Consider the following 12,706-nt stretch of genomic DNA (forward strand, 5'->3'; position numbering starts at 1 on the left):
TTATACAAATGTATACCGGCAGTAATGTTTCCCGTGAAATAGTTCTATGTTGTCTTTTCTGCCTATCTGTGATCATTGTCTGTGTGTTTGTATCAGCATCTCCCGAAAGCTACATGTGCACGTTTGAGAACGGAAACCTGTGCGGTCTGCGACAGGAAGTAGGGGACGGTACGGACTGGTGGCTCGTCAACGCCTCATTTATCCAGAGAGAGATAGACAATCGACGCTTCCGGGATCATACGACAAACTCCAACGAAGGTTCACTTTCCTATGTGCTTTATGTTATTTCACAAGACCGATTTATCTCGGTTTTAAAGCAAAACATAGTGTTAAGATATTTCAAAAAGTAAAATAAATATATATACACTTTTTAGAAATATTTGGTGAAAGTGTAGATTGAAGTGGTGCATATAATTGCATTCACAACTTACATAGTATATGGAACTTTATTCTTAGAGGGTTAAACAAAACGTGTCCCTTAGATTGTAAATCAACAATCATGTAATCACGTGTTTAACAAAAAGCGAAATGTACAATCGGACTGAAAGAAGAATACGATGCTCGTTCCAGTCCTATAAAATATCTTAATGTAAGAGCTGAACATAATACGTGTCTATCTTTAAAATACTTCGAGTTCGCAGTCTAGCGTTTTTGTTTGGACGCCTTGCAATCATGGGAGGCATTTTTTCTATCAAAAATATTTCATATTTCCAGGTCACCTGTTCTATATCAGCGCGTACGGGATCCAATCGAGCTCCCACATCTACATGTGGCAGTTGTTTTACCTTCACAGTGTCCAGTATTGCTTCTCATTCTACTACCAGATGAGGGCGGACGTCTTCTTCAACATATACGTAAGTAATTTGTCACTTCAATCCTTATGCTATGAACATATAATTTTTCGAAAATCGTAATTTATGGGTTTTTTTGTTTTCCTAATGCGATAAACACGTTGGAAAGTATGTGAATGGAAATTGATGCTTGGATGAAATTCCTAATGCGGAACAAACGGTGTAAATTTCGTGCATCATTAATGGTTTTGATACATTGATTGCATTTGTAATGCGTTACGCACGTTTGCAATTTCGTGATCCGTACTATATAACGCTTCCTAAAAGGTATCAATTCATAGTTTAAAAGGATTCATCATCAATATTAATTTTCATAAAACTTTTGAAAATAAACTGAAGATTTTTTTATGTTTAAAACTGTTTTAATGTTTTGTTAGAGAAAGCTCTGATATCTGTTTAGAGCAGTGACGTACATGTTTCCCTTTGCAGGTGGATTGCATTGACTGTTCACGTGAGACATTTTTCGCTCAGCCGACATTTGAGGAAAAGTGGACCCTCTTCCAACTATCTTTACCTCAACGTGAAGTAGTCAATATAACTTATGACGTCATAGGTAACGTCAGGGAGAATGTAGATTACTTCCACGCATTTATTGCTATGGACGACATTCACGTCAATCCTGGTCCTTGCCCTGCGTATAAATGTCCGGAAAACTACACGAAGTGTCGGACAACGGATCGGTGTATTCCGGACAGCGCGTTTTGTGATAGGAATGTCGATTGTCTTGACGAATTTGACGAAGTGAATTGTGGTAAGCTCTTGGAATTTGTTTTCTACCAAAACGGCCAACTATCAGCAATGATTATTTTTGTATATTAATTTTCGAAAACAAACACTAAAATGTTGTACCTACTGCTTTATTCAAAGTCAATATTAAGTGAGTGACTTCATCTTGCAATGTGTCAATCGTTTGTAGCAGTTAACTTAAGATTAGGTTTAGTTTATACTAATATATTAAAGCTCGATTGACTGTGTGTAAGTACAAGTAAGCTACATTGTGCACCGTACGACTAGTTATCTAAATTATTTTGGCTTTCAGAATGTCGTGAGGACGAGTTCCGTTGTGCTAGCGGACGGTGTGTGCCCCGGACTTTTATGTGTGATCGTACACCCCAGTGTCAGGACGGCACAGATGAGGGGTCTGTTTGCAGTAAGTTTTACTTTAACAATGCTTTGCGCTCTCGGCGCGCGAAATTGTAAAAATGATCACTGATTAAACTAACTCTCTATGCACATTGTCAAGTTTTTCTGACTTTAATTCAGTTTCTTATTGCGCAATTCATTTACAGAACGACAAACATATTGAACACGTTATTACATCAATTTGAGGGGTGAATACGAAAAGGTTCTTAGTGACATTCAATAAAGAAGAAGATAGAACCTTTTCGCTTTCACCCCTCTAATTGATGTAATAAAAAGGAAGTGACGTTACGTTTAAGTTAATGGCAGTCTCCGCGTTACGTTAAAAGAAGAGAAAGAACATCGCGACGTCACATTTCGTCGAGGCATATACATAGGGGATATTATGATAGGACGCTTCTCTGGTGACCTGTATCACGTCGAGTTCGGTGTGTAGTATTACACGTATCCGTCGAGACCGCAGGTAGAGACAAATACATGATTACTCACCGAACGAGACGTGATGCAGGTCACCAGAAAATCGTTTTATCGTAATATTCAATTTATTATATACCTTCCTTTTTCATTATTCCTTTTTATTTTTTGGTTTCAATTTGATTTAATTTTACCGCCATCTGTCAAATGCGCGTATGAATTCGAATGTGTTAACGTAGTTTGTGTAATGAAGTCAAGGGAGGCTACTACAGCCAAACGAAGTCAGAAGTTACAGAATTCACTTTATTGAACGAAATAAGAACAAAATATTTTATATTTTAGCAAAATAACAAATTGCTAATACGAAAACAATTATTAAATGTCACAGAACAACGAAAAAAAATCAAAAAGCGGTACTTATTTTACGAGTATACACTATTCGACATTTCCTATAGACGTAACGCGGCCATTTTTAAAAAAAAGTTAATATACATGGGATTTATTGACGATAATAATATGCAGAATTGAGGTAAGTTCGAGAATCAATCACTATTTCAATCGATGACGCGAATTCGCCTTCTTCTTTATATTGGCGAGCTGCTCACATTTATGATAATAAACATGGATAATCATTAATGCAACAATTTATGAACTTCGAAATGGACAACAACTAGTTCACTGAAGTAGCTTTCTAGATAGACTGGAAGTGTTCTCTGCTTCATGCTTATCCTCATGGTTCTTTGAAGAACATAAGAACCATGTTCCTGAATATTTACATGCTTCTGGGGCGTGAGTAAAGTAAGATAGTTTAATGTATTTAAAAGTTGACAGGTTTTACCAGTTTTTTTTGTCATGCTATTTTTAGCAACGCGAAAGTAGTTCCCAGATTACACACGGTACTCGCATGATACGAAATCAGAAAACGACAGTATCATGATACGGATTTTTCAGTACGCCGTGCTGTATTTTCACTGTTGAATATGTAAAAGGAATTTGATAGGAATATAATAAACGTCACTATCCGTACGGTTAAGATAATATCACAAACAATCCGTATGTCCACATTAGAGTAAAGGTCAGATGAACCGCTGAACGTATGCATGTGGTTACGTATAACCAAGCTCGGACGACATCCCCCATCCGCATGTCGTAATGGTCGAGTTTCAAGCGGGACCAGTACGACCTACTTTTGGTCGTGCATAAGTCGCTGGGATGTTCTCGTAACGTCATCTTGGTTGCTACGAAATCGTATGAAATTGAAGTTTCGGAAAAAACAAGACCGCGCTTATCAGCTAGGTTTGAATCTATAGAAGGCCTCCGGTCATGCTTAGATGGTGATACACAGTTAACCTTAGAATGGCTATCGTGGCGTGTACATTAAGGAGGGTTCCATAACTGCATGTCCGTATATCATCAATGTAGTTTCCTGTTGCGGTACATACGATAGAAGTGACATACTGCTGTGTATGTATTTCCGCTATGTGATGATGTCGGGTTATGAGGTGATAAACCAATTCGGGGGGACATGACGATATGTATGTTACCTCTGATGATTTAGACGGCGGTAGTTGTCTCATTTACGATGGATTGCCTCCTTGATGCAACGGGAGTCGCAAAGGTTGAATGTCCAATATACAGCTGGTTACGCTACGGCGGTTGCATCGCAGGCGAGTTGGGCGGCTGCCACAAAAGTGACTGCAGCATAATATCTCTTCTATCTTGCAGTCTAAGTTTGAGGCTTAGATTATAACCATAGATCTCTCTCGATTCTGCTGTAGTGTTCAAACATCAGTCTGATATTATAGAAAATATTTTCCCAGTAGAGCAAAATCGTCTAAAAAGTAACCCTTCGTGGGATTTTCAAACTGATTTTCTATCGAGTCGTGTCGACTGTCTCTTAGCCAGTCTGTTAGCGCGAGTACTTTCTGCAGACTCATGGTGGTTTGATTACGACAAAAATATATTGTTGGGTCGATACACGTATTGAGCACGTTGTGTCAGGTCAAAAACTGAACAATCGTGTTATGTGGATGACACTTCTTGGACAGATTCTTGGACATCAATGTGCAAACCACTGCATATATACGCGCGAAAGTTGTATCCATCTCGAAAAACAATGTGTACATATATAAAAAATATTTTGCAGACGCACTTCAGTCGGTAAGCTGTACATTTGAGCACCCGTACCTGTGCGGATACGAGTTTAAGAATAACACGGCGTACAAATGGCGCCGTCACCAGGGACAGACGCCAACGCTTACCACAGGGCCTGAGTTCGATCATACAACCAAATCGGACCGAGGTAAGACTGCACATTACATTTCCTATCTGTGGATGAAACTGCCGATTGTTCGACAATTAACCGATGGGGAAACAAAGCGCCAATAATTCATAATCCTTACGAAATTGGTTATGTGTGTATTAAACATAACACTTACTCTGACTCTGGAAATTCTAACGTTCAGAAATCCTCCCTCCGCCTACAGTTGAAGAAGAGATTGGTGTTGAATTCTCAATACATTCATATATATTAATCGTTCTATATACTCTTTTACAGTATTAATCAAATTATGTACGGTTTCTTGAATAACATAGAATTTCCAGAATTGTAATTTAATGTCTTAAAGTATAATTAAATACTAGTTTTACCTTCTTTTCTAATCTATCCGTTTGTTTTCTTTAAAAAGGGTTTTACTCTCGGAAATTCCATAACAAGTCTACGAATGACAAACTTACAGACCGCCTTTTGTAGCATGAATTATCTCGTCCGCCCCTGATTTGCTTCATTATATCGACAAAATTATGTATTAGCGTTGTTTTTTATAAGTTTACGTGACAAACGCCGAATAATTTATAGCGGTGTTTTTAAAATGCTTGCAAAACATTTATTGACAGGGTGCTGCTCAGTTTGTTATGTCATATAACTAGTATTACCAGCCCAGAGTTCAGTAAACGGTCCTAACTTATTTTCTTTTTTAAGGGCCGGCAGCGATGCAAAAGTGGGTGGGGAAGATCAAAACGTTTAAAAAATGCATGTTTTATTAAGTTTTGAGGCACGATCTTTTTTGGGGAGTAAAACATTTATTCTTGGCGACATGTTTTGGGTTAGTTAGGAGTTAAACAAAATTTTCAAAAACAACAACATTTTGACTGATTTTGGATAAAAAAAAGCATTCACATTATTACGGAAAAGTCTGTCGACATTAGTACCTTGTTTTTATGTCAAAATGCCCCAGACTACTTATTCAACAATGTCTTGAGAGATCTTGATGATATCTTGTCAAATAAGAAAGTTATGCAGAACAAATAATGAATTTTCGCGAATGAAATTCATTTCCGGTTAACAGAAATGCATATACCTTTTTTTTAAATAGCTGCAATCAACACAAAGCCAAAAGACATTGTTGATTGGGCAGTTCCGATAAATTAGACTCACAAACATATTCTTTTTGTATTAAGACATTTCTGTGAAAGCGTAATGCTTTTTGATTGGAAATCTGATAAAATATTTTTTCGTTAAAACGCTCAACTCCTAATTACAGCTTTTAATGTTGCATCGGATTTATGAGTCATGCTTGAAAAATATCGAACCTCGAAACTAAACAGAAGTTGATTTTAAAAACATTTAAAATTTGGGTCCCTCAATATAATTTTGCATCGCTGCCGACCCTTAATATTCCTCTTATATCGCAGCGCATAAACTGCAAGCGGGGAACCAAATCGAAAACGTTAGCTTCTACCTACTGCAGTGAGCATTAAATGAACTCAGTGTTCATAAGGGTTCATCGAAGCATAGACTTATTTCAAACTTTAAACTAAAGTGGGGTTTTCATACAGTTGGAGACTACTTGGACTAGTTGCAGATTCAAACATGGGTGTATTAGTTTGTATCATTAACTTGTATCATGTAGAATATCTACTGTCCAGCTTATAGTATGCATTTAATCATCTTTGATTTTCAAGATTTAGGATTTTCGAAATAGATCCATTTGAAAATAATGTTAACAATAACTTTATCAAATGAACTTCTGAGCTCCTGAGTCAACTTTGCGGGTTTCCAATAATGGATTTTTACAAGTTTTGCACCTCCAAGCATCACATTCTGGATCACCCCTGCTTAATAAGATAATACTTATTACAGGCCACTATCTCTACCCAGAAGCAAACGAAGGGAACAAGGGCGACAACGCGTCGGTTGTATCCCCTGTATTTACGACCGGATATCGCCAGTCGCTGGAGTTCTTTTATCATATTTTCTCGGCCAATCCATTTGACACTAAAGCTGGGACGTTAAAGGTAACACTAACAAACTTGTCTTTATATTTTTTACAATTAGATTTTGCTTTATATAAGTTAGTATTTTGTGGACTGGTATTTTCTGTGCTGTATCAAAACGTAAACGGTGGTATTGAAATCATTAATTGATTATATGAATAGGAATAGGTCGTTTTTCTTTACTTTCATTTAAACCATATAAAACTAAAGTCACTTTTATCCACCGCCGACAGGGGGCATAGAAATGGTATACACGTGTATGTGATATGTGTATACGTGTGTGTGTGGGGGGGGATTATCTTGTCCGCAGAATAATATGAAAAGTCGTTGTGGTATTGACTCAAAATTTCATACACAATTATATCTCATTTAGGAGAAATGCAGTGCACAAGAACCATAACTCTGTTGTTGTTTTTTTAAATTATTGCCCTTTGTTAATTTTCATACTTATTTTATGTCTGGAACGTTACTTGAAAAGTATTTGAGATATTTACTTAAAACTCAATACAGATCTTATTGAGAAGAATCGCAGTGCACAGGAACCATAACTCAGGCTGCAGTATTCTTTTAGTTATTGGCCTTTGTTAATGTTCATTGTTTTTATTTGTCGTAAGACGAAGTTGATATTGTTCTTGATTCGGCGGGGGTATAGAAGGTTGTAACATAAACGGATACCATTGAAAACAACTAGCGCATTAGAATAACATCATATCCGATATTAATTTACACAGAAAAAAAGATAATTACCTCAAAAAAAACTAAATTTGACATAGCATTTACTCTTTGATTTCGTTTCCAAAAGGCATGGCTTACAGACGCTATAACAGAAAAAGAGGTCGGTCCAAGTTGGATGTCTGATCCCATGGAGCTAAACGACCGCTGGCTACGCGCATGCGTGGATTTACCTCCCCTAGCGAAAGTTCGTGCCTGGTTTACCGCCCTTCGTACCGAGCAAACGATATATGGAGTCGACATGGCGATTGATGATGTGAAATTAAACAACTATAAATGTGATGGTAATATTTATTTATGTTTTTGTTTTAAGCTTGGCGTTCGTCGTCCGTGCGTTCGTCTGTGAACAATTGCTTTTGAAGGCGATACAGTCTTCAGTTTTAATTTAATTTCAATTTAATCTTAATCAAATTTATACAGTAGTTAGATATCTATGATGGCTCGGTTCCCTTATTAACCCAACCAGATCCGCACGTACATGACTAAATTATGGCCCTTTAAATGATGCAACTCTAGCAAAAGTATACTCTAAGGGGGACAACTTGTATAGAGAGTTTTGTAATATTGTAGTGTTTATCTCTCGTTGACCTTTGTAAAACATATGGTTCATTGATTGCTTCCCTTTGCATATGGGTTTAGTATATCGCATATAACTAGTATGTACATGATTTATAAAAAAACAACAACCCAAAATAATCATGCCAGTAGAGCATAGGCCCTCGTGGGCTCTTTTGTTTTTAACGCATTTTTGAAATGATGTGAGATTGAACAACTCTAGTTGGGAAAGTAAAATATAGAGCATAAATCCTTGTTTCAGTGAAAGGTTTGCAATCCATTTTCATAAGTTAAATCATATTACAATCTTAAACTAAAACTAACGATCAACTGTTCTTTTTTATTACATGCTTATAATTCATCAAAATCGACCGATTCTTGAGTTTTGATTGGAAATATATGATTATCATATTTTAAGTTGTTTGTTTGTATTTAAAGGATTTTTCGTTTTGTTAAGTATAGGTTATTACAAACAACACACTTTACTTTATTCTAATTGAACACTTCTGTATATGTAAGAGTTTGTAGATCGTCAAAAATGGACTATTATTTGTCGTTGGTTGGTGCATTCATAAAAACGTACAATTGCTGAACAAAATTTTGAAAAACAGCTCGATTACCATTGGCCCATTCAAAATGCAAACACCAAGTATGTGCATCCTTTTACTTGTGACACTGGTTTAACATATAAGTCTTGGTGAAAAAAGACTGAATAAAATAAACATTATGAAACTAGTACTGGTACATTCGTCAGAATCATTCTACGTTAAATTAATGAACAGAAAATTTGAAGAATCCTCCATTGTCAATGGTCCACACAAAAATTCAAAGACCAATGAGCTAACAACTATGTACATACTAACAGGTACAAGTTATTCAAATAAACACTGTTTAAACCAAATCAATATGTGCATGCAATTGAAAACTGTATACAAATGTCGATGAATTGAAATGTTAAAACACTCCTTGAATTTATGAAAACTGTTTACAGAAGCACCGAAAAATGTTGAGACAGCTGTTCAGCCAACTATACCAGAAGGTCAAGGTACGATTTCTTACTAAGTTTTATCTCGATGACTCATTCCAACTACCAGCACTTAATTTGTACACGAAATAAAGTTACCTGCATATGTTGTGCTCCCGTGCAGCTGGCTTCGGGAAACTGTGTATTCCACGTGCAACTTCGCAATACACGATTGATTTGTGGTAATTAAGTGACGTTAATTTATAAACAACTGTTCTGACAGAAAAGATAGGAAAATAAAGGGTTTTTTAAAGGCTGAGAAATATTTCATATATTTTCTGTCAAAAAGTTGTTAAGAAACAAACGTCAATAAATTGCTTGAGTACATCGGTTGTGACCCCTGGTGACCCATGTGAGAACCCTTTAAGTTTCGTGATTCCTCACCCCGAAATTGTAGTGTTTAATTCCGCGTATGCCAATTTGAACCTAGTTGCATGACAACCAGCGCTGTGTTAATTGGATATTGCACCAGTCAATTTAACCACGCCCCCCACCGCCAGGTCCGGGGAATAACGGGGACTTTGACTTTCGATCAAGCTAAGCCCGGTTAAAATCCCCGAACTGATGGTTAAATCTCCGCCAAATGCACCCGCACCCCAGGGACCCTAGGGAAGGCCCATTCTCCGCTATATTTGGCTAACAATTGACTGGTTCATAAGGGACTGCTCAGATAGGCACTTTTATTGGCATTAAAACACCCGGACAAATGCCTTGAATTCCGTTACATAACTACAGGACTGTGTCATCTATTTCAACAGGGAGCTGTGCCAGTGGCCAATGGCAATGTACAAACACGTATCAATGTGTGCCGCTGAATTACCGGTGTGACGATGAGGACGATTGTCAAGACGGTACAGATGAAGATAACTGCGGGACGAACTGACGTCATTAATTCTTGGTGACTTGCGGAAGTGAAGTCACGAAGTTGTTTGCATAGTTAAGGTTTGAATTTCTGACGTCATCAAACTTGAGCTAGTAAAGACAAGGATAAATGCGGATGCCCATTATGGTATCGATTCACAGTTCGTTATAGAGAAGTTGTTGTCGACAATTAAATGATAAGAAATTGATATGTATTTAGCTTTTTGAAACTGATCAATTTCCTTCAACTGTTCGTAAAAGATAGGTCACCTAAGACAAGTTTATCAGGCGAAATATATGGTCATATATCAGCCATGAATTGTAAAAAGACTTGACATGGGTCAGTTTCGATGTACATTTGTTTGTGAAGAAGGAAACACATGTTGTATGAGAAACACTAGTGTTTCACATTGTTGATTGTATCAAGTGTATTGAACTGTTTAGGCAATAGCTGTAGATTAGATCTTCATGATTGTTATCGTGTTTGTCTTTGTAACAATTTCTATTGAAAAGTTTTCGTTTTTGTTTCATTAGTGTTATGGATTGTTGTTTAAATTAAATCCATTCTTCTAATAGTATGTTCTTCCAAACAAAACATTCAAGCAACATTCTCTCTTGGGCCGTATTCAATAAGCAACTCCGATTGAAATTAAATTTAATATTAGAAACTAAGTGTTTTAATAGACCTGTATATTTAGCTGACCAATAGGCTGAATGTTATCACTGAGGTCTAAGAATAAGGATAAAATCAATATTGAATACCGGCCCTTGTCAGAGAGCGACGGTTAGCCAATAAAGAACTGGCATTACACATACCCCAATGCTAGATGAGTTACCCGCAACAACGCGCAACTTTTTATTTCTTAAACTATATAGTTAGTGCAAAATAACTATAACGTTTCACTAGAGAGTTAAATGTACAAACACATGTTTTCGACTTCATTTGTTTTAAATGAATATTTAAGGTATGCAAAAAAGTCATATGTTTCCGGTCGGTATCCAAAAAAAAACGACCCTCGTGTACGCTGGGTGGCCGTTAACTCGTCAGGCCTCATTACCGGCTGACGTATGTGCCCTCGGGTCGGATTTTTCCGGACCGGCAACACATGGTATATCTAATTAATTTATTGCTTACCTTCAAGTTGAGCAAATAACAATGGCATTTTGTGCGAGTAACATGTTCGGACGCATTTGAATCCTTGTGTACATATTCCGTCTAGTTATTTCTCATGTATTCTGATTAGTTTCGTGCTATATTTTATTGCAGGACAATAACATTCTTATATCGGACTGTTTGCATAGAAATTGTTCTTACGAGTATTCAGATAATGTTTCTTCTCTCTCTTCGACCTTTGGATAATATTTGATATATTTGGTATTACAAAATGTAGGTAAACTCACCAGTCGCCAAGTCATTTTGTCGAGGGATTCAAGTGAGGTTTGTCTGTTAATCTACTTGTGCTTTCCTTTTTTTCCAAAAAAAAACACTAACGTTTAAATAATTGTATTAGTTAATGAAAGTTTGATTGGCGACTGGCGATATTCTATTGGTCAATGATGGTTTTATTGACAACTGGCCATATTCTGTTGGTCAATGATAGTTTGGTTGGCTACTGGCGATATTATGTTGGTCAATGATAGTTTGGTTGGCAACTGGCTATATTCTATTGGTTAATGATAGTTTGATTGACAACGGGCGAGATTCTATTGGTCAATGATAGTTTGATTGACAACTGGCTAGACTTTATTGGTCACTGATAGTTTGATTGGCAACTGGCGATATTCTATTGGTCAATTATAGTTTCATTGACAACTGTCGATATTCTATTGGTCAATTATAGTTTGATTGGCAACTGGCGATATTCTATTGGTCGATGATAGTTTGATTGACAACTGGCGAGACTCTATTGTCAATGATAGTTTGAATGACAACTGGCGATATTCTATTGGTCAACTGACTGTTTAATTGGCAACTGGCGAGACTCTATTGGTCAATGATACTTTGATTGACAACTGGCGAGACTCTATTGGTCAATGATAGTTTGATTGACAACCGGCTAGATTCTATTGGTTCAATGATAGTTTGACTGACAACTGGCGAGACTCTATTGGTCAATGATAGTTTGAATGACAACTGGCGAGACTCTATTGGTCAATTATAGTTTGATTGGCAACTGGCGATATTCTATTGGTCAATGATAGTTTGATTGACAACTGGTGATATTCTATTGGTCAATGATAGTTTGATTGACAACTGGCGAGACTCTATTGGTCAATGATAGTTTGAATGACAACTGGCGATATTCTATTTGTCAACTGACTGTTTAATTGACAACTGGCGATATTTTATTGGTTAATGATAGTTTGATTTACAACTGGCGATGTTTAATTTGTTCAAATGACGTCTAACGACTAATGAAGTATACATGTTGTTTGGACATGGTTGATCATGGATACATAAAACAATCGATAAAAACAATACAATTATAATACTTAATGATGTAAACATTTATTATAACGTTGTTTAGAGTTATGATATATATTTAAACGTTTATATTATCTAGACATGTAGATGTACATGTAGTAATATGTATTCAAATAAATTAGATGCTTGAAAAAACTGATATTGTGTTTTCTGCGACCCATGCTCTAATGTTTTATGAGAGTGAGAATGGACGAATGATAAAGGTGTTCGCTTCTCGCCAAATGATTTCGAGAGTTCGATCCCAACTAGGAGAACATGCTAATGACCTCTCAAGATAGACACTATGCTGGCTTATAACATCGAAACAGACTCGAGAATGATACCCTTTTGCATAACCCTTTCCTACAACCAACGCTGTGTGTAAGGTAC

The 12,706-nt window shown here is 36.6% G+C and overlaps 1 protein-coding gene across 6 annotated transcripts in view; it reads left to right on the plus strand.

Moving 5' to 3' along the window:
- The window catches only part of LOC128205159 (uncharacterized), a 60,117-nt gene extending 47,651 nt beyond the window's left edge, over positions 1–12,466 (plus strand). For all 6 annotated transcript variants that reach the window (XM_052906613.1, XM_052906614.1, XM_052906611.1 and 3 more), the window contains 9 exons: positions 97–258; positions 715–854; positions 1,281–1,602; positions 1,891–2,001; positions 4,552–4,707; positions 6,547–6,701; positions 7,483–7,696; positions 8,959–9,012; positions 9,750–12,466. In XM_052906613.1, the coding sequence (XP_052762573.1) occupies positions 97–258; positions 715–854; positions 1,281–1,602; positions 1,891–2,001; positions 4,552–4,707; positions 6,547–6,701; positions 7,483–7,696; positions 8,959–9,012; positions 9,750–9,874 (1,439 nt within the window). In that variant the 3' untranslated portion in view covers positions 9,875–12,466. The remainder of the gene's footprint in view (positions 1–96; positions 259–714; positions 855–1,280; positions 1,603–1,890; positions 2,002–4,551; positions 4,708–6,546; positions 6,702–7,482; positions 7,697–8,958; positions 9,013–9,749) is intronic.
- Positions 12,467–12,706: the final 240 nt, after the last annotated feature.

This window comes from Mya arenaria, chromosome 10 (genome assembly GCF_026914265.1).
Source record: "Mya arenaria isolate MELC-2E11 chromosome 10, ASM2691426v1".
Taxonomy (NCBI): domain Eukaryota; kingdom Metazoa; phylum Mollusca; class Bivalvia; order Myida; family Myidae; genus Mya; species Mya arenaria.